Below are 26,617 nucleotides of genomic sequence, written 5' to 3'. Positions count from 1 at the left end.
AGCGCCTGACAGCTGTTCCTAGTGGGTGGCAATATCCTTTTACCTAACCAACATTTTTGGAAGTTACTTCTTAGATGGTCTACTGGAAGAATGTTTTTGTGCAACGGGTCTTCCCATACTAGTCACCTAAAATCTCCAATGCAATGTCCGAAACTTTTATAATATTATTTGAGGTTTGATAAAGGATTGTGTTGCACATTGATATTTATCACACCATCACCCAAAGTCACATCCGATAAGAATGGAATTTTGCCAAAGTAAATGTAACTCAATGGGCGGAATTTATTAAGACTGACATTTTTTACGCCATTCCTAAAAGGGTTGTCCCAGGAAGTAAAGTGAGTAGGACCTTTCTTGCGTTCCACATGCAACCTGACCACAGCTAGGCTGAATATAGGTGGATCTGGTGATGGTTGGCGCTTCCGATTACTTCAATGGAAGCACCATAGACAGCCGGGTGCTGTATTTGAGACTCCATGCTCTTTAAATCCATTCATCAAGCTCAGCTTCTGGAGAGCTGAGGGGCAGAAGATGAAGAAAAATCTGAGGTGATATGGCCGCCTCAAATTCTTGAAAGTAGGGCGGAAAAACATCATATGTGCCATGCGACAAAGATGTACCAACCTTTCTTCTTTCTTTGTCACAGAAAGCTTAGCATATTTCCCCCAATATGTCAATGACACACCACAGTGGAAGTTTTGGCAACAGAACAGGAAAATCCATGTGAAATTTGCCATATGTGATGAGAGTTGCATAGAAAATGTGCGACTGCTACAGTACCACTACTGATCAAGTACAGGAAATTCCGTATACATACCATAGCACCCTATTCACTTGCATAGTACCTCGTTGTGATAAGATATTTTTTTTTTATGTAGATTGTGATCCCCATATAGGGATCACAATGTACATTTTTTTTCCTATCAGTATGTCTTTGTAGAATGGGAGGAAATCCACGCAAACACGGGGAGAACATACAAACTCCTTACAGATGTTGTTCCTGGCAGGATTCAAACCCAGGACTCCAGCGCTACATGGCTGCAGTGCTAACCACTGAGCCACCGCGTTGCCCCATTGTGATAAGATATTTTGAACTATATAGAGTTAAACATAATTCTACTTCTTTGGTACTTCTTTTGATGATCATTATTTAATAGATTCCACATGTACTTATGCATGTCTCCCCCTCGGCAAACAGTGTTCCCCTTTGCACACACTGTGAAATAATCTGAACCAAGTCACCTGTCTTTGTTTGGTTAGTTATAAATGTAATGTATGTATTGATCAAACGTTATGGCAATTGTGATAAGAAGCAATGCCCTAAAGGCATCATTCCCATTGGTTGGGCATTGGATTGCTGTGAGATCATTCAGAAGACTTTACATATTCTACAAGTCTTGTTTTTGTAGTCTTTCCATCCAGAATCTTCCCTTCCCTTTGCCCTAGAAAGATATTTGACTTGAATTCTTACAGACAATAAAGTGAGATCCTGTGTTTGGGGATCACAACTAAATTCTACCATAACAGTTGCATAACACCTGGTTGGGAGTAGCGCTGTACATAAATATATAATGATGAACTATTCAGCAAATACTATATTGGTAAGTACTGCACATATGATAAACTGTCCTAAAACTAGACAAAAGTACAATAACTGTTCCCCGACTACTACATAAACTAATAAAATTCTGTCATGTGCCATCTATTCTTTTGTCTCCCGAAATTTAGTACCAAAGCATCACATGGAAATGGTTTAAAAAAGAAAATATCATATACTGTTGATCGCAAAATATGTTGTCATTGGTTTAATATTTTATATGATCATCTATAACTCTTTTATGATTTGTCCAATGTTCCTTTTATGTCTTTAGTATGTCTCAAGTCTGAGATGTTCAGGCATCTGGAACAGGTTGGAAACGGGCTGTATGTGGCATAGGGATAAGCAAAGAGACTTTATTCTGCATTAAAAAGTAAATTAAATTTAGAGAGATCTATTTTCCAGAAAGCAAAACCCTCTAGCTCTCCCCAGAAAGCAGAGTTCATCAACTTGAAAAAAAGTAGCAAACAGAATTCAGCCAGGAAAAAATAATCCCAAAGCTAAATCAGGTTCCAAAACCGAGTCTTTTTCTCATTTCATAGATTACAACTAAATAAACACCGGGACATGCAGTGTCGATAAATGCTTTTCATACATCGGCGGTATTTTTTGGACACTTATGAGGCCGTGTGATGTCAGAAACAATCCGTCAATGATAGACACTTGTGCCTAATCTATAATAGAATAATTCTACAAATAAATAGTAATTATCGTGAAAAGTTCTCCTAAGGCTTTTTACTTTTAGTAATGGAGACAATGATGACAGAATAATATTATCCCATGTTACTCAGGGGCGTGCAGTAGATACAGCTATAGAAAGAAGTTGTAATTAGAGATGAGCGAGTAGTGAAATATTCGAGATTTGATATTCGTTTCGAGTAGAGCCTCAATATTCGACTACTCGATCGAACATCGAATCCCATTATAGTCTATGGGAAAAAACGCTCGTTTCAGGGGAAACCACTATTCCACTAAAGCAGTCTCCATTGTGGTCCAATCTTAGACTCCGCCTCCTCACAGACGAGCCTCCGGCAGAACCAGCGTTGATTGCCCGAATGCTGTACACTGGCCAATCAACGCTGGTCAATGCATTCCTATGAGAAAAAGTAAGCTCCCTCGTAACAGCAAGCTGCCTGCTCCTAGCAAGGACGAACCTGCTGCAGAACCAGCGTTGATTTGCCAAATACTAGCATTCGGCCAATGAACGCTGGTTTTGAATCGAATATTTAATGCGAATAGCGAGTGGTATTCGATCGAGTATGAATATTTCGAATATCGTAGTATTCGATCGAATACCTACTCGCTCATTTCTAGTTGTAATAACTCATATTTTGTACTATGGTAGCATATGCTGTAGAGATGGGGGAATAGGTTTGTAATAAACTGGATTTGATCCAAACATACCAAAAATTTTGGGATCAGGGTTCGCCATCTGTAAAATGAAAGTGAAATCATGTCCATGGGGTGACCGCTGAGACATGTGATTGGGCCTTCATGTGGGGCGGGCCAAGCCTCATGATGTCAATCACAGGCTTCAGCGATGACCCTGGGAGCATGACGTCACCAGAAGCCAGGAGCCAGAAGAGCTGAGGGAAGGTGAGTATAACTGTTTGTTATTTTTTTCACCTCCTCTGGGCCTCCACCTATTATACTCTGGGGTCTGAGAAGACCCCAGAGCATAAGAATTTCACGTAGGGTTCTATCTGAACTTGTTCAACCCGAAACGAATCTTTGGGCCGAAGAATAATAACTTGAAATGAAACAAATCTCAATAAATAGATAATATAATTTAAAATAATTCATCATTTTACTTTGAGGTTGGATTTGCTAGCTCTGGATTTTGGGAGTTGGTGGAGCTGGTAAAAGGTGCTTTTTAGGCTTATATAACTTTAGATGTGCTCCTCCACTGAATCCTTCAATGTGTTTATTTCTCTGCTAGTGTCTTCCATTGCAGAAACATCATTGGTATTAGTTTGGCTACTGATATCCCTTTACTGTCAAGTGGGTGGTCCCTGGCCAGTGAGGGACATCTTTATGTGGATGTAATGCGACAGACACACAACCAGGTGCATGTATCCAAGTTGTGATTAAACGGCATGGATGGCACATGTATGTTATCCATGTGCCACCGTGCCTCCACGGCCCCATTCACCGCTGTAAGCCTAGGCTAAAAAATGTACAGGAATAGGACCTGTCCTGAGTTTGGCCCCAGGCTCACGGCTGCACACAGTATCTCATAATACACAGGCGTTTGTATGCAGCCATAGAAATGAATGGGTCAGTGTGACATAGCACACGGTTATATGAATAGAGACTTACGCTGGGTTCACACCAGCGTCCGGTCTCCGTTCTGAGGTTTCTGTCTTCTGCCTGCAGAAGATGGAAACCTGTCAGACTGGGTCCAGCCATGATCGCCGGTGAGCGTTTTGCTGCGGAGAGCACAAAACGCTCACCGGCAATCACGGCTGGACATCTTGCCGCATATGCCATGAGGCAAGATGAACACCTTGCCTCGGGTGGCAGTTTACCGAGTCCCTGAAGGGACAGCAGTGACTGTATTTGTTGGGAGAACCTCATGGACTTGCGACGTTCACCGAGCAGTTTTGTTCAGATCGAACACATCTGAAACAGAATATTATCATACTCTTCATGCTCAGTGGGTGTGGGCAACAATTCAATTTTGCCTCAGGCAGCAGAAAATTCAGAATAGCCTCTGTCTGTATAATAACCACATAACATGTGTAAGGATTTCTTCATTTTATATGGTATTTTGCACAATGTTATGCAGTAGTATATCCTCGGCAAAATGAAAATTTTATATGTTTTTCTCATAAACATTATCATTGTAGAAAAACAATCATATACGTCCTGTTCCTTTCTCTTTAAGGCAACCGGTCTGATTAATGAATATGGATGTGATCCACTTTGCAAACTAGGAAATGTTATTATTCATTACAGAAATTTGTGGAAGAAAGTACTGCTGGAATTTGAGCACAATGAACAGTACTGGTATATAAAAGTTATTATGTCTAGATATGTGTCTACCAGCTGTTTTATGTTAAATCTGTTTTGTAAATGCTTAGAACATTGAACCATTAAATTAGACTGTTTTGGTAGAAGACTGGAAATTTTTTTGCAAAAAAAAAAAAGAAAAAATTTGGATGAGGCTGACTTTTTTTTTTTGTCTTTAGACACGTGTTAGGGTGAAAGGGTACGTAAAGAAAACTGCAATGACTTTTAATTAGAAGACGTGGTGAACCTTAATGTGAAAAACACTTCAATCTGAGACTGTGAATTTGAGGAACTGTAAAGACTGACACGGAGCGCTGCTACAAAAATTGGAGACAAAGTATAGTGGTCCCTGATTATCTAGGAAACCAAAGCAGGTGCCAACTGGAAATTCTGCTACATTTCAGGGTTTAACAACATCACATCACTTGTATAAGGTCAGAGCACAATTATTTTCGCACATACAATACTACTGAAAAATCTTTCTGACTTTTCTCATAAAGACGACTTGCCACATTACCGTAGCGTTAGAAGACGGGTAGCTTGAAGTTCTTAGACTCAACACAAAATAGGCAACAGGATCTTCAATTATTACATATCAATAGTCCTGGTCTCCACACATGAGACACCTTTTGGGTCTCGTGAGGCTCCAGGGCTCTATTGTCAATGCAACTCCCTACGTTACATAATACATGACTCAAACCCATTCCTAAAAGGAAAGAATTATATAAGGTGCTTTCATATACAGGAGGTTGCCTGATCAAAGGTTCCTAGCTTGCTAATTTCCTACCAAGGTGCCACACTGTGTTGTGATCCATGACTACGTATGAGCCTGACCTGTTACCTGACTTCATCTCCGTCTCCTGTCCTATATTCTACTGACTACCTTTATCTGAGGTTGAGTGTATTGTATTGTTTAACTCAATTCTTATCCATTGAGTTTTGCGCTCTGTCGCCCCCCAAAAATCCCCATCAAACTCCTAAAAATATAACTATAAAATTCGTCAGAGCATAACGTTGAACATGAAAATGATGAGTATGAAAATTAATACTTTCATCCACCATCCTCCTTTAGATCCACCATCCCCTTCTCGAAAGAGCCAATTATTTTTTCCCTAGCCAATACTAACCTGCCCCTGGCTATATTACATGTCTTCACACACAGGAGGATGCCTGAGCAAAGGTCCCTACCTTGCATGTGTCCTACCAAGGTCTTACATTGTGTTCTGATCCATTACTATCCATGACCTTGTCTTGTTACCTGACCTCATCTCCATCTCCTGTCCTAAACTCTGCTGTATACCTATACCTGACACTGGCCTGTTCCTGACCACTTAACTTCTGCTACCAGCCCAGACCCACTCACTGACCACTGACTTTGCATTAACTCTGCTTGTCCTGATCTAGGCCCGAACTCAGAGTCCTGTCTTACTTGAATCCATTATGATACGCACTAATGTCTAAAACCTGCCCTGGGTGAGTGGTGACCTACACCGCCACTAGTCCTAGAAGTAGCAACCTGGAGGTTTCTTGTAGCAGAACCTGTATAGCAGTTATATGGCGAGTACCATGGAGCCACTTAAACAACACTAGAGTAGTCCAAAGTCAAACTGGTTACGTCGCACATGGGCCAAAGAATAAAGAAGTTTAGCATCCTGTAAGTGCCAGGATTCTTCCACTACGTCATGAGATCTGCCTTTCCACATGGAAATGGAGGGCCAACCACTCTTTGATGATCATTTTAGCAGTCAGGACACTTGAAAGTCCAGCAACGGATGCAGTCATGGCATGGCATATTAAGTATCAGACAGAATTCTGCTTATAGACATTATTTTTTGTTCATTCCAACACGTCTTGTGCCCACGTAGTAGCGCGACTGGTGCCAGCCTGGTATGGAAAAGGTAATGTAACAGAGATGGCAGGACTGACTGTAGCGTAACTAATGGATGTCTATTATATCATAAAATAACACTGGAATAATAAAATTTAGCATCTCTTTACATTATTAAATACATAAGGGGCGAATAACACAAGAAATATAGATTTGGCACCAGCAGGAAGTCTTAGCAGTTGGCAACAATGTGGCACTTTTAATGAATCTATTAACGTGTATATATTTCACATGTGCTATGCGGTCAATCAGCTTAATTGGTTTTATCAAAATTACCAGTTTTACGTTTCTATTTTAGATTTTATGTCCGTCAGAGAGTCTAATTTTATATCTAATGTTCTGGATACACAGCAATAAAGAAATGAAATGTTCCGTATTGTTATATGGATTGGAGATTCGGGGACGTTTCTCTTCAGCAATAATGGCGTCAGCTTTTTTCAATTTACATAAAAGATTTTCTTCCCCTTTATAATCACACGCAATGGAATGGTAAAATAAAAATGTAATATCGAATGGTCTTAATATATATAACATTTTATGCGGCCTAATAGGATACTATTGCTAGGGCAGCTGAAAGGGTTTTCTAATAGGCTGTGAATAAAAGTTAAGTACGTCCAAAGGGCCTCATTTATCAAAACCGCCATGAATCACAGCAACCAATCAGAACTCGCCTTTTATTTTTTCACAGCAGGTTAAGCCACGAAAGCTGAGCTCTGACTGGTTTCTATAAGACAGACTATTAGGCTAGGGCCCCACGTTGAGGAAACGCAGCGTTTTTTGTTCCATATTTTTTTGATCCAAAGCCAAGAATGGCTACAAATGGAATCGGGAATATATAGAAAGTTCTTATACTTCTAACTTCTGTTCAATCTAGTCTTGGCTTTGGCTCAAAAAACCGCAATTAAAAAAGCTGCGTTTCCGCTTTTTAATACATTACCCAATTGATTGTATAAATTGTTCCGGCAGGTATAGGTAGACTACATACAAATCCAGATTAAAGGGGTCTTCCGATTACTTTTTAACTTCTAGTGAGGCTTTAAATAACAAAGTCTGTATACTCACCTCTCCATTCAGCCAGGGATCCATCAGGGAGTCTCCATTTGGGTCCCCAATCTTTGTTGACATGGTAGCCAAACACTTCAGCTAGGTGGCTAAGTGGTGATGTCCTGTATGAACAGAACTTTACAGCTCAGCCATCACATGCGTGCCAGAGGTCAGGAGTACCATAGTCTACACTGCATCCCAAATGAACGGAGAGGTGAGTATATAGTGTTTGTTATTTTAAGACTCTCTAGGAGGTAAAAAAGTTGCAACACCCCCTTGCAAACTAAAACTCGTCTGGCTTTTCATTGGTTAAAATTTAATGTCGGATTGCTTCCACTTCCACACTATGGGTATATTCACAGGCAACAGAATATTAGTTCCATCCATATGAACAGAACTGTCAACATGTGCATGGATTTCTGCAAGCCAACTGAGATGAACGGTAGCAGAAATGTCTATAAATTTTTGATAAATTTTCTACTAATAACTCTTAACCCATACCCACAAGATGGGGGTAAGTGCTTGATCCTTGGGGATACGGTAAACTGCGTCAATCTCACAGAAGTTTATGATGCAGTGGCTTTACATGTCCACTACGGCTCCATTCACTCGGGGACCCCCGTTCTTCTGACCACTGGGGATCTCAGCGATCGAGTCCCACAATGATCAGTCCTCAAGATAGTGGATCACTCATAAAAAGAAAAGCAAAACAACACCGAGCGGCCCATAGTGTAGTATAGTTTAAGATCCAATATTCAGATAAATAACAAGACAGGTTCTCACCTGATATAGTTGTGAATACATAACTTTTAGATGGCGTTAGAACCAATTACCAAAGGGTTCTTCTCTGTGTGGGTACGAGCTGCTGGATTCCCAACACCAAAAGGATTTTATTGAGTCCTTAGTGGATCAAGGCTTTTATCACTAATTTAATCATCTACAATCTTGAGAAGAGAGATTAGATATGGACTCAATTAAGAGACCCAAATGGCAGGAATCGCGCTTTCACCACAATATGATTGAAGTTGGCTTTATTTAGCAATAACACTACATCAAACATCAGAACTCTTGTCACTTTTGTAGATTTGGAAAAAAAACTGCTTTGAAGCCTTATGCAAATGAGGAGGTTGGTGCACTGGGGGCGGGCCTCTAGATCCCTGGAGCACTGATCTTGCCCCGCCTACCATCTTCTGTCTGCACCACCCATTACAGTGAGATTTGATCCTCCCTCTGTTATTAAATCACCCAGTGCACCAACTTTCTCATTTGCATAAGACTACAAAGTTATTTTTCTTCAAATCTATGCAAGAGACATAAATAGCAAAAGATTATTTTGTTATCTGCTCTGTAAAAGGGTGGTAAGGTGGTAGAGTCCCCAGCTTCTGAAAATGGGCACCATATACTTGCCTTTAGTGGCCCCTGGGGTTATATGGCAATTAGCCAGGGTGACTGAATTTAGAAATAAGGTTGTCCAGATGAGATAGCACAAGTAATGGAATTCATATTGGAAATACAACAAATACAACAATTACATTTTAATATTCAGAAATATATCATATTAATAATATTATTAACATCACTCCGCACAGAGAACTAAATGATCCTGCAGTGTGTCTGTGTTCCTTTCTTTTTTAGTTGTTATAATTCCTAGGATTTCTCTATCTGGCATGAGCTTGTATGTGTTTTTTCTCTCTTGTTATATACTACCGTACCATCTATGAAACTGTATCACTGAAATTTCCCCATTGTGGGACTATTAAAGGAATATCTTATCTTATCTTATAATGTATAATACAGATAACAAGGAACACAGTATATGTATAAATTCAACAAATATATTCTATATATAAAAATCCATGTACAGTATATATATATATATATATATATATATATATATATATATATATACACAGATGTAACAAAGGTTAACACGACTCAATGTGACCCTATCAATTGGTCAAAGAAAGTCAAGTTAAATAGTGCTAATATATATATATATATAGATATTTAGATAGATAGATAGATAGATATTGTTTGCTCCAACTGTGATTTGCAAAAAAATAAAAAGCCACAAACCTTAGAGAAAACAGAGTAGCAGAGCCCAGCAGTGTATGTCTATATTATATGCCTAGAGACTTCTCCTATATACCCACCTTTGCGTTCTCGATGCAGGGACAGATGGCCCACGCTGCACTTGCCTGAACATCTGGATGAGGATTTTTTAGCAACGACCACAGCAAACGAACTCCGTCTAATCGGTCAATTACCCTGTCGCGCAGCCAGGCAATGAAGAAATAAACATCAATTAGAGCAGCCGAAATATAAGATCCCGACTGTGAAGAATTGTATTTGACCAAGAAATCAGAGTAAAATCATCAGACTTTTTTGCAGATTTAACATTTCATTCTAATAACGTACATTTTTTTTCCCCGTTCCCTTTCCTTCCACTCTATCAGTATACGAAAGCGACAAACAACTTGCGAGATGTCAATGGCATCCGAACAACGATTTATTGCAAAACCTCATTACGAGAAGGGGATGCGTGTGTTTTTGAAATAACTTTTTTTTTTTTTTTTTTTAACGCAGCTTCCCATTCTAACCCGTAGACTGTCCGTGAAGGGAAAAGCATCTGTAATCCTGATAGAGGTTTAAACTTCTATACCACAGTGCGTCCTTTGTTGGGAACGTATAAAGTTTAACTTGTTTTCCATGTGCGGCCAACTAACATGAGCGGCATTAAATAGCGCCGTCTAATTACTTAAACACACTCTAATCAAACTATCTTTATGGCTAGCTGAGGAATGAATCAGGATCATGGCGGCACCATCTGTCCACTGTTTATACATCAATCACAAGGAGTATCCGAACTTTACATCAGGGTCCATGGAGGACCTTAAACCAGACTAAACCTAATATCCCATTACAATCCTATCTTTGTATGGAGACACCGTAAACCTAAATCTTGTGAAAAGATAGAACGTGGGCTTGAAATACATCAACTTCAGACGGACAAGGGGATGTTATTATCTGCTGAGAACACGCAACTAAGATCTGCAAAAACATATCAGTGTGACCCAAAGGTCTCCATGGGATTTAGATGTAATTGTATCCACGGCATAGTCCAGGCTCAAAATCCCCTACAAGATTATTTTTTAGTGATTACATAGTTTGAAACCCCAAAACAAATCGAGAATATATAGATTCTTTATCTGGGCTAATTTGTAGCAGATCCATAAGATCCGACTGTTCGCCTAAAGAATTACAATTCCAGGTAGGTTGGGCTATGGTGTATGGTATACAAGTAAAAGTGAAGAAAAAAACAACTAAATAATACAATTAAAATAAACAAAAATAAGAAATAGAATAAAACTAGTACAACATATTTAAAAATATTTACTTGTAATATACAGTATATATATATATATATATATATATATATATATATATATATATATATGTAATACAAGAAGCTGCAGCCTCCTTCTTCCTCCTCTCCCTCCATGGCTGGATATGGAGATGGACTCCATGTAAACAAACAGCCTGAGCTCCTCTCCCTCCATGGCTGGATATGGAGATGGACTCCATGTAAACTAACAGCCTGAGCTCCTCTCCCTCCATGGCTGGATATAGAGATGGACTCCATATAAACAAATAGCCTGAGGATAAGGAAGAGGAGAGAAGCCTAAGTGGTCATTCACACGGAGTAAAGTGGCGCTGATTCTGGCACGATAACTCGCGGCAGAATCAGCGCTGCTAAAAAGACTCCCATTGAGTTCAATGGGTTCTGTATTCCGCGCGGAACACATTGAAATCAATGGGAGTCTTTTTAACACATTGATTTCAATGTGTTCTGTGCGCTGATAAAAAGACTGAATGGGAGTCTTTTTATCAGCGCTGATTCTGCCGCCAGTTATCATGCCAGAATCAGCGCCACTTTACTCCGTGTGAATGGACCTTAATAAGTAGAGAAAGAAGATTTTTTGAATCCCTTAAGGACCAAGCCAATTTTCATTTTTGCATATGTTTTTCCTCCCCATTTTTTTCATTTTTCAGTTCACAAAGTCATATGAGGGCTTATTGTTTGCGAAACAAATTGTATTTTGTAATGGCAAAAAATTCAGAATGAAGGAAGAAAAAACCCAATTTGCAGCAATTACGTATAGGTTTAATTTTTACGGTATTCATTATGTGGTAAAAATAACATGTTACCTGTATCTTTTGGGTCAGTATGATCACGGCAATACAAAATGTATATGATATTTTTAATGTTTTGAAAATTTCTAAAAATGGAACACTTTGCAAAATAGAAAAATCTGTCATCCTACTCTGACACCTGTAGCTTTTTTATATTTACGTGTATGGAGCTGGGTAAGACGTCTTTTTATGCGATACAAGATGTTGTTTTTATTGATACCATTTTGGGGAAAGTATGATAGTTTGATCTCTTTTTTATAAAAAATTTTTTAGAAAACAAAGTGTCGAAAAAACAGCCATTTGGCCATTCCAATTTTTTTCCTCACTACAGCGATCACTGTATGGGGTATATATTTTTTTATTTTATTACTTCAGGCTTTTTTGAGTGCAGGGTTGATTTTAATTGTTATATTTTTTGTGGTTTTTTAAATACTTTTAAAAACTTTTTTTTCATTTTCAGACCCCCTAGGCAACTTAAATCCTAGTGGGTCTGATCGCACATACAATACATTGCAACACTAATGCAATTGCATGGTATGACAAATCCATTGACTTCTATTACTTACTGCCTATGGCAATATGGTAATGACTTGGGAGATTTCAATAGGCTCCTGGGTGTCATGATAGCCGATCACCGCCTTCTGATGATGTTCCAGAGGGCAGTGATCGTTAGTAAAAGCGGCACCCATGGCGCCTGCACACTTTAGGTGTCGCAGTTGCGGCTTTTAAACGATTAACAACTGCAATCTGTTTCAGCTCTGTTAGCGGTGCTGGCTGTATTATACAGATGCAATCTGCATGAATGGAGAGGACTCAGGCTTCATTCACATCTGCATCGGTAATCTGCAATCGGTAGTCCACATGGGGAACCCCTGGAATGGATTACCGAACGCATTTGCAAGTCATGTGCAGTGAAAGCACACAGACCCCATAGACTATAATGGGGTCCGTGTGCTTGCCGTGAGATCTCCGCAGAGAACATGCGGACAGAAAAGTACTTCACAATCTACTTTCCTGTCCGCAAGTTCCATGTGGAGATCTCGCGGAAAGCACACGGACCCCATTATAGTCTATGGGGTCCATGTGCTTTCACTGCACACCTCTTGCAAATGCGTTCTGTAGTCCATTCAGGGGGGGTGTCCCCATGCGGACTCCCCGAACGGATTACCAAACATAGATGTGAACCAAGGGTCAGCTCTTGAGTCCTCTCCATACAGCCCCTCACAACTAATCACATGTATGTTCTCGTGCGTTATGGGGTTAATAAGATATATTGCAAAGTTTCCTATATTCCCCTGTACTATTCATACATAACAGGAGGTACGCTTTAAGGTTTCCTTCACACACAATTTTTTGTGGCAGTTAGGGCTTGGAAAAGAACCGTCTTTTTTACAAGCTTTTTTGTGCCATTTCCCTGATCACATATTCTTTCAGAAGTGTTATTTTCTGGCTTTTTTGTTAGCGAGAAAAATAGCACCATAAATCTGCTTAAAACCGCCCTATATGGTGATTCATAGAATAAAAAAAATCTACAAACCATATTATTTGTATGCAGTAATGTGGTCAGTTTTGCACAGAAGACGTTGCAACCACATAAGGTTTCCTCCACCTGTTCTCAGTACAGTGGCTCAGGGGTTACTACTAGAGATGAGCGAGTACTGTTTGGATCAGCCGATCCGAACAGCACGCTCGCATAGAAATGAATGGACGTAGCCGGCACGCGGGGGGGTTAAGCGGCCGGCCGCCGTCAAAGCGGAAGTACCAGGTGCATCCATTCATTTCTATGGTGCGTGCTGTTCGGATCGGCTGATCCGAACAGTACTCGCTCATCTCTAGTTACTACTGTTGTCTTGCAGCTGGTGCTGAGACTGGATCTGACCATGGACTAGATCTACATGAGTTGTATTTCCTCCCTATTAGAGATGAGCGAACAGTGTTCTATCGAACACATGTTCGATCGGATATCAGGGTGTTCGCCATGTTCGAATCGAATCGAACACCACGTGGTAAAGTGCGCCAAAATTCGATTCCCCTCCCACCTTCCCTGGCGCCTTTTTTGCACCAATAACAGCGCAGGGGAGGTGGGACAGGAACTACGACACTGGGGGCATTGAAAAAAATTGGAAAAAGTCATTGGCTGCCGAAATCAGGTGACCTCCATTTTAGACGAATAGTGGATTTCAAATCCGGGTCATATGAGAATGTGAACTTTGTGACTATGAGACAGGGATAGCTGTACAGGCAGGGATAGCTAGGGATAACCTTTATTTAGGGGGGAATGTTATTAAAAATAACTTTTTGGGGCTCTATCGGGTGTGTAATTGTGATTTTTGTGAGATAAACTTTTTCCCATAGGGATGCATTGGCCAGCGCTGATTGGCCGAATTCCGTACTCTGGCCAATCAGTGCTGGCCAATGCATTCTATTAGCTTGATGAAGCAGAGTGTGCACAAGGGTTCAAGCGCACCCTCGGCTCTGATGTAGCAGAGCCGAGGCTGCACAAGGGTTCAAGCGCACCCTCGGCTCTGATGTAGGAGAGCCGAGGGTGCACTTGAACCCTTGTGCACCCTCAGCTCTGCTACATCAGAGCCGAGGGTGCGCTTGAACCCTTGTGCACACTCTGCTTCATCAAGCTAATAGAATGCATTGGCCAGCGCTGATTGGCCAATGTATTCTATTAGCCTGATGAAGTAGAGCTGAATGTGTGTGCTAAGCACACACATTCAGCTCTACTTCATCGGGCTAATAGAATGCATTGGCCAGCGCTGATTGGCCAGAGTACGGAACTCGACCAATCAGCGCTGGCTCTGCTGGAGGAGGCGGAGTCTAAGATCGCTCCACACCAGTCTCCATTCAGGTCCGACCTTAGACTCCGCCTCCTCCGGCAGAGCCAGCGCTGATTGGCCGAAGGCTGGCCAATGCATTCCTATGCGAATGCAGAGACTTAGCAGTGCTGAGTCAGTTTTGCTCAACTACACATCTGATGCACACTCGGCACTGCTACATCAGATGTAGCAATCTGATGTAGCAGAGCCGAGGGTGCACTAGAACCCCTGTGCAAACTCAGTTCACGCTAATAGAATGCATTGGCCAGCGCTGATTGGCCAATGCATTCTATTAGCCCGATGAAGTAGAGCTGAATGTGTGTGCTAAGCACACACATTCAGCACTGCTTCATCAAGCCAATACAATGCATTAGCCAGTGCTGATTGGCCAGAGTACGGAATTCGGCCAATCAGCGCTGGCTCTGCTGGAGGAGGCGGAGTCTAAGGTCGGACCTGAATGGAGACTGGTGTGGAGCGATCTTAGACTCCGCCTCCTCCAGCAGAGCCAGCGCTGATTGGTCGAGTTCCGTACTCTGGCCAATCAGCGCTGGCCAATGCATTCTATTAGCCCGATGAAGTAGAGCTGAATGTGTGTGCTTAGCACACACATTCAGCTCTACTTCATCAGGCTAATAGAATACATTGGCCAATCAGCGCTGGCCAATGCATTCTATTAGCTTGATGAAGCAGAGTGTGCACAAGGGTTCAAGCGCACCCTCGGCTCTGATGTAGCAGAGCTGAGGGTGCACAAGGGTTCAAGTGCACCCTCGGCTCTCCTACATCAGAGCCGAGGGTGCGCTTGAACCCTTGTGCACACTCTGCTTCATCAAGCTAATAGAATGCATTGGCCAGCACTGATTGGCCAGAGTACGGAATTCGGCCAATCAGCGCTGGCCAATGCATTCTATTAGCCCGATGAAGTAGAGCTGAATGTGTGTGCTAAGCACACACATTCAGCACTGCTTCATCACGCCAATACAATGCATTAGCCAGTGCTGATTGGCCAGAGTACGGAATTCGGCCAATCAGCGCTGGCTCTGCTGGAGGAGGCGGAGTCTAAGATCGCTCCACACCAGTCTCCATTCAGGTCCGACCTTAGACTCCGCCTCCTCCAGCAGAGCCAGCGCTGATTGGTCGAGTTCCGTACTCTGGCCAATCAGCGCTGGCCAATGCATTCTATTAGCCCGATGAAGTAGAGCTGAATGTGTGTGCTTAGCACACACATTCAGCTCTACTTCATCGGGCTAATAGAATGCATTGGCCAGCGCTGATTGGCCGAATTCCGTACTCTGGCCAATCAGCACTGGCTAATGCATTGTATTGGCTTGATGAAGCAGTGCTGAATGTGTGTGCTTAGCACACACATTCAGCTCTACTTCATCGGGCTAATAGAATGCATTGGCCAATCAGCGCTGGCCAATGCATTCTATTAGCGTGAACTGAGTTTGCACAGGGGTTCTAGTGCACCCTCGGCTCTGCTACATCAGATTGCTACATCTGATGTAGCAGTGCCGAGTGTGCATCAGATGTGTAGTTGAGCAAAACTGACTCAGCACTGCTAAGTCTGCATTCGCATAGGAATGCATTGGCCAGCCTTCGGCCAATCAGCGCTGGCTCTGCCGGAGGAGGCGGAGTCTAAGGTCGGACCTGAATGGAGACTGGTGTGGAGCGACCTTAGACTCCGCCTCCTCCAGCAGAGCCAGCGCTGATTGGCCGAATTCCGTACTCTGGCCAATCAGCACTGGCTAATGCATTGTATTGGCTTGATGAAGCAGTGCTGAATGTGTGTGCTTAGCACACACATTCAGCTCTACTTCATCGGGCTAATAGAATGCATTGGCCAGCGCTGATTGGCCGAATTCCGTACTCTGGCCAATCAGCACTGGCTAATGCATTGTATTGGCTTGATGAAGCAGTGCTGAATGTGTGTGCTTAGCACACACATTCAGCTCTACTTCATCGGGCTAATAGAATGCATTGGCCAATCAGCGCTGGCCAATGCATTCTATTAGCGTGAACTGAGTTTGCACAGGGGTTCTAGTGCACCCTCGGCTCTGCTACATCAGATTGCTACATCTGATGTAGCAGTGCCGAGTGTGCATCAGATGTGTAGTTGAGCAAAACTGACTCAGCACTGCTAAGTCTGCATTCGCATAGGAATGCATTGGCCAGCCTTCGGCCAATCAGCGCTGGCTCTGCCGGAGGAGGCGGAGTCTAAGGTCGGACCTGAATGGAGACTGGTGTGGAGCTATCTTAGACTCCGCCTCCTCCAGCAGAGCCAGCGCTGATTGGTCGAGTTCCGTACTCTGGCCAATCAGCACTGGCCAATGCATTTCTATGGGGAAAAGTTAGCTTGCGAAAATCGCAAACTGACAGGGATTTCCATGAAATAAAGTGACTTTTATGCCCCCAGACATGCTTCCCCTGCTGTCCCAGTGTCATTCCAGGGTGTTGGTATCATTTCCTGGGGTGTCATAGTGGACTTGGTGACCCTCCAGACACGAATTTGGGTTTCCCCCTTAACGAGTTTATGTTCCCCATAGACTATAATGGGGTTCGAAACCCATTCGAACACTCGAACAGTGAGCGGCTGTTCGAATCGAATTTCGAACCTCGAACATTTTAGTGTTCGCTCATCTCTACTCCCTATCTTTGCATAGGGTCACTCCACTCTACTTCCATACTCCAAAAATATTCTGAGAGGTACACTGGTTTTGTATGAAACTGGCCCTCGGTGTGTTGGGGGTGAATGCCTAGATGGCAGCCACTGACCTCCCTGCTCTACAACTCTCCATATAACAGGAATTCCCTTGTATTTTTCTTAAAAATAAAAATTTTTGAATTTTATCTTTGAATATTTCCACCAAAATTTGACATTGTGTTACTGCAAAATTAGAACCTTACGCCATATTCTCCGGTTCCGATGCACAGGCTCCGACTGCTTTGGTAACATTCACCAGCAAGGCCTGGTTGGTGCTGGTTAGCAGATTGACCAGTGGATTGATGCCCCCACATTTACGGATGATGGCCCTATTGGCAGGCTCCTGGCCACATTCTCCCAGTGCTCCTACCGCATTAATAAGGACTTCTTCTGGTTGGTCAGCCAGGAAGGTCACCAGGGTTTCGATAACTTTGTACTCTTGAAACCTTTGAAGGAAAGAAAACAATTACATGTTGGACATAAGGAACGCAACGTATACCTTAATATAAAAGCCTGTATATGAGACAGGTGAGTGATGATGTGTTGTCGCAATAGTAGGCCTACTCAGTAGGTGAGGAACAGCAGGTTCAGGTATGTGGTGTATGTGCTTGGCTGAGGAGCCACTGGGGTGAAGCTACCATCTGTGGGATTATGGCTGAACGCCTCTAAGTCAGAATCCCCCTAAGGGGGCATTCACATGGAATAAAGTGGCGCTAATTCTGCCACGATAACTTGTGGCAGAATCAGCGCTGATAAAAAGACTCCCATTGACGTCAATGTCTTCTGTGCGGAAAACGGAGCCCAATGATGTCAATGAGAGTCTTTTTATCAGTGCTGATTCTGCCCCACCTTACTCTGTGAGGATGCCCCCTGAACGTGACGATATGAAATACATTGTATTTAAGGGGTTGTCCCACCAAGGGGTTGTGCTATTATGGAGGCTTATCCTCTGTACACAGTGTCGGGAGTCTGATCTCTGGAACCGCCAACGATCAGAAGGAGATTGAAAGATTAGCGCGCCATTAAAATAAATGTAAAATGTGAGGTCATTTCAGGATAATTGGGGAAAAACAGAGCTTGTCACAAAGATCAGTCTCATTTCATGTCTTATAACCATCACAATTGAATCAATAGAGTTGGTGATATTCAATAGATTTGGTGACTCCAGTACACTCAATAGGGTGCTCCAAAATAGGTGAACCCCAGTCTCAAAAACTTCACCCCGGCTGTTCAGTGACTCTATAAGGAAATACAGTTAGGGCCAGAAATATTTGGACAGTGACACAAGTTTTGTTATTTTAGCTGTTTACTAAAACATGTTCAGAAATACAATTATATATATAATATGGGCTGAAAGTGCACACTCCCAGCTGCAATATGAGAGTTTCCACATCCAAATCGGAGAAAGGGTTTAGGAATCATAGCTCTGTAATGCATAGCCTCCTCTTTTTCAAGGGACCAAAAGTAATTGGACAATGGACTCTAAGGGCTGCAATTAACTCTGAAGGTGTCTCCCTCGTAAACCTGTAATCAATGAAGTAGTTAAAAGGTCTGGGGTTGATTCCAGGTGTGTGGTTTTGCATTTGGAAGCTGTTGCTGTGACCAGACAACATGCGGTCAAAGGAACTCTCAATTGAGGTGAAGCAGAACATCCTGAGGCTGAAAAAAAAGAAAAAATCCATCAGAGATAGCAGACATGCTTGGAGTAGGAAAATCAACAGTCGGGTACATTCTAAGAAAAAAGGAATTGACTGGTGAGCTTGGGAACTCAAAAAGGCCTGGGCGTCCACGGATGACAACAGTGGTGGATGATCGCCGCATACTTTCTTTGGTCAAGAAGAACCCGTTCACAACATCAACTGAAGTCCAGAACACTCTCAGTGAAGTAGGTGTATCTGTCTCTAAGTCAACAGTAAAGAGAAGACTCCATGAAAGTAAATACAAAGGGTTCACATCTAGATGCAAACCATTCATCAATTCCAAAAATAGACAGGCCAGAGTTAAATTTGCTGAAAAACACCTCAAGAAGCCAGCTCAGTTCTGGAAAAGTATTCTATGGACAGATGAGACAAAGATCAACCTGTACCAGAATGATGGGAAGAAAAAAGTTTGGAGAAGAAAGGGAACGGCACATGATCCAAGGCACACCACATCCTCTGTAAAACATGGTGGAGGCAACGTGATGGCATGGGCATGCATGGCTTTCAATGGCACTGGGTCACTTGTGTTTATTGATGACATAACAGCAGACAAGAGTAGCCGGATGAATTCTGAAGTGTACCGGGATATAGTTTAAGCCCAGATTCAGCCAAATGCTGCCAAGTTGATCGGACGGCGCTTCATAGTACAGATGGACAATGACCCCAAGCATACAGCCAAAGCTACCCAGGAGTTCATGAGTGCAAAAAAGTGGAACATTCTGCAATGGCCAAGTCAATCACCAGATCTTAACCCAATTGAGCATGCATTTCACTTGCTCAAATCCAGACTTAAGGCGGAAAGACCCACAAACAAGCAAGACCTGAAGGCTGCGGCTGTAAAGGCCTGGCAAAGCATTAAGAAGGAGGAAACCCAGCGTTTGGTGATGTCCATGGGTTCCAGACTTAAGGCACTGATTGCCTCCAAAGGATTCGCAACAAAATATTGAAAATAAAAATATTTTGTTTGGGTTATGTTTATTTGTCCAATTACTTTTGAGCTCCTAAAATGTGGAGTGTTTGTAAAGAAATGTGTACAATTCCTACATTTTCTATCAAATATTTTTGTTCAACCCTTCAAATTAAACGTTACAATCTGCACTTGAATTCTGTTGTAGAGGTTTCATTTCAAAACCAATGTGGTGGCATTGAGAGCCCAACTCGCGAAAATTGTGTCACTGTCCAAATATTTCTGGCCCTAACTGTATATGACTACATTTAGGCATCCACATTTGATTCATTTTATCTGAACTTGAAATTTTGATCATTTATTGTGTAAGGGAGCTTACCGAATCTCCCGACAGCAGACATCAAGGAAGTGATATATTAGGTTTTTAGATTTCAACACCCAATGCTTTTGGTCCCGGGGAAAATAAGCCACCACCATAAGAGCCTTTCACTTCTGTCCCCATTTCCAACACATGCACACTCGTCCGAGCCATACCTGCATGTATAGAGGTAGAGGGGCAGGAGGAATAGCTTATCTGACAGCTATATAACATATGGCTAGCCTCACCACTATATGGGCACTTCCTGCTTCTAGGGAGGAGCTTATTTTACTTTTTAGGCTCCTTGACACCCACTTCAGATATTCTGTTCAGTACCTCTCTGTCTGGGACTCTGATATTGTGCTTCACGTCGTTTCTCAGGCACGTAACATTATGTCTATTGGTCACATGGCCATGCTACAACCCAGTCCCATTCAAATGAGTTGAACTGAGCTGCAGTACCAAGAACAGCCAATACATAACGATGAGGCCACAGCAATCAATAGCATAGGTCTGGACAATCCCTTTAAGGGTAAGTTCACACGAGTTTTTTTGGTCAGGATTTTGAGGCCGTAACTGCCTCAAAATCCTGACCAAAAAGACGGCTCCCATTAAAATCAATGGGAACCGGTCAGTTCTTTTTTCCAGGAGCCGTTTGTTCCGGCTCACGGAAAAAGAAGCGAGATGCTCATTCCGCGAATCCGCCTGAAGACACTCCCTCCTCCCGACTAGGCCCATTCATTTGCAGTGCACCGGCATCCAGTCGCAGCTACCCGTATTTTTGGTCCGGAACCTAAGGCGGCCTCCGCCTCAGGTTCCGGACCAAAAAACCCTGTGTGAACTTACCCTAAGATCTCTGCTTGCTGTCATTCAATGTGAGCCATCCATGTCCGCCATCAGAGATTGAAAATCTGTCCTGGTCATGTGATGGTGACACAGCTCCCTAAGAGGCAGTATCCCTGTGTCATCATCACATGACAGAATACCCCTATAACCGTCCTAACTCCAGATCGCCATAGTATAGGCGAATGCTTTCTTTCCAGTGAACTTGTTGGCTTGTATTCTGACAAGTATCAGAGTCGTCTGGTGACTCAGGAACCTCCACGAGCAGTAGCCATAAAACACTCCATTATTAGGTCTTTGGGGGGAAGGCTCCTACGAATAAATATTCTTCCAACACCCAGAATGAAGAACTGTAAAAGCGCGGCCTGGAACAATGCTATAAATTTGCAGGGTGTAAACTGATTTGTCTAAGTACGGATTACCGATTTTTTTTTGTATCTGCAATATACCACGCTATACATCAGCGGCGGGCCAATGATGTGACATCTGGGCTAAGTCGTGCAGCAGATGAAGCACATGAGCTCCATATTTTTCTCAGCTAATGTGTAGGCTAGCCATAAGTTATGTGCAGATTTGACGATATATGGAGATATTTGTTGTCCTCACTCTTTAGCCAGCAGCTGCTTATCACTGAGACTGATCTCGAAATGATCCCCTCCGAGACAGGTTGATGTATATAACTGCTCCTGCGAGGCGCTTATTGTGTCAATCTAGCTGATATTTGCAGCCTAGGCACTTGTTAACTAAGCCAAAGAACTCATTTAAGTTTCCTGCTACTTTCATTACTCATTGATCTTGTCCTCTTCATCTGCAAGAAATCCCTCACCCTGACTATGACCTTCTTTCAACTCTACCAGCTGGTCGGTAACAGCCCCGAACGGCTTTCGGATTGAACATTATCGACGTCTGGGATTTAGATAATGCGAAACACACATCAATGACATTAGAATAATAGACAAAATCACAATGTTACGTGTTACTTTGTCACATTATCCCGGCTGATGGAACACTTCCAGATGGCTCCCGTCACCGCCGCCAAGAGTTCCTTATTGTCGGACTTGCCGAGGAGCATGGCTAAGGGTTGCAGTCCTCCATAGTGCCGGACCAGATCTCGAGTCTCTTCGTCCTCGGCACACTATACATCACAAAGCAGAGGAGCGATTTCAGATACATTCCCCCGATCCAGCACACAACATATATTTTCGGAGGAAAAACATTTATCGTTTAGTGTTTGCGAATCAACTGCGTAAAGTAATAAGATTCGCAGGCTGGGGTCATATGAATTGCCTTATGAGGTGGGAATTGGTGATTATGGTTTGCATGTGGCTGCTGTCGCTCTGCCAAAACATCTCTGTGCATGTTATCCATTTCATAATACTTGGACATTTAATATGACATCAATTACAAAAAAAAAAACCTCGCTGCCACTTGAATTATTTTTTGTCTAGTTATAGAGACCAAGCGGATGACTTAAACAGAGAAGAATGCTGGCCGCGGGCTTAATCATAAAACCTGATGTCATAAACAATACCCAGGCAGTCCAAATGGTAAGTACTAAGAAGCAAAGCAATAAAATAAATAGCGAAAAAAAAATAGGCCAGACAAACACGGGAGCGTGCTGAAACGTCTCGAGGAGAAAAGAAGACGAGAGTGAAACGTTTGTCGTCACTTAAACCACAACATATGTAAGCTGCAAAATCAAATCAGAACATAATGCGAGGACATCATTACCGGAACGATCTTAAAAGAGAGGATGGACGGAGGCCGTGCCAAATGAATAAAAGAAAAAATGTTTCATTTTGCTGAAGGAATGCTTTGGTATAGACTCCAAGAGTTGGTGGAAGCTGAAAGACAATGACAGGCTGGACGTGTGGGAATGTTTTGTGCAGATTTTTTTTGGATTATAGTGAAATGTGTCCAAATGGGCTGATGGTTATTTTATTTATTTATATTAATTAGGATTTTTCAGTAATACACATTAAAAAATGAGCTTATAGCGATTTAGAGCATGTGGAAGGGTTGATGGCTCTTTTATTTACTTATTTTGTAAAAGTCTTTTTTATTAATTTTTCTATAATATTCCTCAAAAACAATCGTATCGCCATGACATTTACAGCACATAAAAAGGTTGATAGTTTATTATTATTATTATTATTATTATTATTAGAGATGAGCAAACACTGTTCGGAACAGCCGTTCCGAACAGCACGCTCCCATAGAAATGAATGGAAGAGGTGCTTCCATTCATTTCTATGGGAGCGTGCTGTTCGGATCGGCTGATCCTAACAGTGTTCACATCGGCTGATCCTAACAGTGTTCGCTCATCTCTCATTATTATTATTATTACTATTATTATTATTATTAATAATAATAATCTATTAATAATAATAACAATAATAATAATAATAATAATAATAATACATTTATATATTTTTCCATAAATCTTTTTAGTAGAATTTTTCTATAATACGTCTCAAAAACAAGCATATCGCGATGACATTTAGAGCACATGAAAAGGTTGATATTTTTTAATAAAAATAATTCTTATTTATTTTGGATTTTTTTTTTATTATTATTTTATTTTAATTTTATTTTTTATTTTTGTATTTATTTTATTAGAGTTTTTCTATAATATGTCTAAAAAACAAGCGCATTGCGATGACATTTAGAGCAAATCAAAAGGTTGATATTTTTTAATAAAAACAATTCTTATTTATTTAGTATTTATTTTTTTATTTTATTTTATTTTATTTTTGTATTTATTTTATTAGTTTTTCTATAATAGGCCTAAAAAACAAGCGCATTGCGATGACATTTAGAGCACATAAAAAGGTTGATGGTTCTTTAATAATATTACTACTAATAATAATAAAAGTAATAAGTTATCATTATTATTCATTTATTTTGTATAAAATCTCTTTATCAGGGTTTTTCTGTAATACGCCTCAAACACAACCACATAGCGATGACATTTGGAGCACATAAAAAGGTTGCCCTTATATTTTTTTATTTTTTTTTTAAGATCTGTATTGTATGTGAAACCAATAATCTCGGGTTCACACAATATTGTACAGTGAGGTTGAAAAAAAACAATTTTCCAAAAATGTGCACTGAACCGGCTTCAGGGGCGGCATCCAAGCTGTTTTTGGCTCTCTCTATATTTTTATGTTTTTCTGATACATTGTGATAGTTTTGCAGTAAGATGACAAATGTAACTAAAAAAAAAGATGTAGTAAATGGAAGGAAAACATTCCTAAAATATTCTTCAATGACAGAAATAAATAAACATGGCTGATCACTGCACGCGGCGAGTGAATGCGTTTTTTCTGATGGACTAAAAAACCTCACTGTAGGTTTACCAAAATGTTACTGCGGCCTGTGTAAGCTGAACGGCCATTATGTATGACTTAGTTGACAGATCAGACATCCGCTCTTAGGGCTAGCTCACAAAGAGTTTTTTGGCAGCAGATTTTGACGCGGAATCCGCCTCAAAATCCACCTGCCAGAATGGCTCATTGATTTCAATGGGAGCCGCTCGCTTCTTTTTTCCGAAGCTAGTAGCGGAAAAACGAAACGAGATAACTGACTCAGACGACGAGACTCCCTCCCGATTAGCCCCATTCATTCGGGCCTAATCCGGAACGGGAGGCCGTGACGGGATGCTGATGCACTGTATCGGCACTGCGTCGTAGCTAGCCGTGCAGTATGTTCACGCGCTGAATCCATTTTCCGCCCTGTGAACATACCCTTAGGGAGTCAATGCCTTCTGTACATTATACACATATCCCATGATAACACCCACATAGGGGGTCTACTATATGTACCTTGAATATGGCGCTCGCACAATGCATCTGCAGCTCCTGATTTTCACTGTTTAGATTCTTTACAAGATCTTCGATCATTTTTTCTGTTTTAATTGCAAGTCGGTAACTCGGCTGAAAAGAGCAGAAAAATAAAAGAGTCAGAATTAGCGGGATATTCTTCTATCATCTACTGACCTGTCACAGCCTCGCCAAACACTAAATATATTTTATCTCCATTATTGTTATTTTTATGGCTTTTGGATATAATAAAGAATGATGTGCAGTGCCAGAGGAAGAGATGATCTATGTTGGGTCTATGGGTAATAAAAATACACAGTCATGCCTGAATGATATACAGGCAGAAGGAATGCATGGAGATAAAATATGGTAGCCCATAAAAGTAGCAGGATAGTAGTAAAGTCAATATGAAGTCAATCTCAAGACCTGTAGACCTGTAGTGCTGTCATGATATAACCATTGCTTGTGGCCATTTCTGTAACCTAAAGCATACCTGTAGTTTCAGGTGACTTCTCCGAATTAGCTTTCGTATGGAGGAGTAACACGATTATATGACTTGTACTCTTCCATTGTAGCAGTTTTCCTCACTGTGGGCTCTAACCTCTAATTCTCAGCTGTCTCAGTGCTGGTGAGTGGAGACTAGATGCTATGATGTCTCCCATACATGGCACACATAGAAGAGGAGATCTTGCTCCCCGACTCTTTCTCACACACATAAAAAGAAGCAGCAGCAGCATGGAAGACATTATAGAGAAGTGCTGAGCGGCAAAGCTGTGAGTCAATCTCTGTGATGAGATACAACACATACTAGAAGCTGCAGCAATGTCTCTATGGGTGTCTCACCCATCTCTTCTCCTCTCCATAGACTTCTATGGACAGCATGTAACCTGATCCCTCAGCAAGCTGAAACTCTGTCTTGTCTCTCAAGATGGATTTAGAGCATGGTCAGTCATATGACCAAGAATTGGAGCAACAGCAAGGGATATAGAGGAACGAAGTTTTCAGCCCCCGTCATGCTCTGCAAACATAATAATGGGGGCGATAGGGGGCCAGTATATGTATTAGTAAGTGGGCTTACCTAGTGTGTTTTCCCACATAACCATAGTTATTATCTTTACTTACATGAGTCCCTGTTACCACTTGGGCTTGCAATCTAAATTCTCAATTAACCTCTCAGTATACAAACTCCATGCAGATGTTACCCTTTGTCAGGGTGAACCTAGGACCCCAACTTTGAAAGACAACAGTGCTAACCCCTTAGACTTTCCTGTACGACTTCATACAGAGATAACTGTCAATCAGCAAGGTGTACCGCCCCCTGGACTCCTAAGCATAAAAAGAGATGGGATGAAAATGAAAAACACAATTTATACTGAACCTCCTCCTGTTCTATAACATACTGTTCATGCACAACGTAAGGGCGGGTTCGCACCTGTGCCCAGTCTCCGCTTTGCAGGTTTCCGTCTTCTGGCCTAGAAACTAGACAGGAGACGGAAACCCGGCGGTCAGTTTTCAAACCCATTCACTTGAATAGGTTTGCAAAGTGACCACCCCTCGTGAGCGTCTTGTGCCTCTCCGTGGCGAAACTGTTTTTTTTAAACCGGACACGAAGTCCTGCATGTCCGACTTTGTGTCCCATTAAAAAAAAAACGGTTTTGCCACGGAGAGGCACAAGACGCTCACGAGGGGTGGTCACTTTGCAAACCCATTCAAGTGAATGGGTTTGA

The 26,617-nt window shown here is 41.8% G+C and overlaps 1 protein-coding gene across 1 annotated transcript in view; it reads right to left on the bottom strand.

The window, feature by feature from the left end:
* ODAD2 (outer dynein arm docking complex subunit 2) overlaps positions 1-26,617 on the bottom strand; it is a 123,445-nt gene that overhangs the window by 25,946 nt on the left and 70,882 nt on the right. Inside the window, exons 14-17 of the mRNA XM_075271699.1 lie at positions 24,894-25,004; positions 22,050-22,204; positions 17,465-17,707; positions 9,695-9,809 (exon numbers count right to left, since the gene is read on the bottom strand). Of these exons, the coding sequence (XP_075127800.1) occupies positions 9,695-9,809; positions 17,465-17,707; positions 22,050-22,204; positions 24,894-25,004 (624 nt within the window). The remainder of the gene's footprint in view (positions 1-9,694; positions 9,810-17,464; positions 17,708-22,049; positions 22,205-24,893; positions 25,005-26,617) is intronic.

This window comes from Leptodactylus fuscus, chromosome 4 (assembly GCF_031893055.1).
Source record: "Leptodactylus fuscus isolate aLepFus1 chromosome 4, aLepFus1.hap2, whole genome shotgun sequence".
NCBI lineage: Eukaryota > Metazoa > Chordata > Amphibia > Anura > Leptodactylidae > Leptodactylus > Leptodactylus fuscus.
Note: the sequence above shows the minus strand (reverse complement) of the source record. Positions and strands in the feature narration are given on the sequence as shown.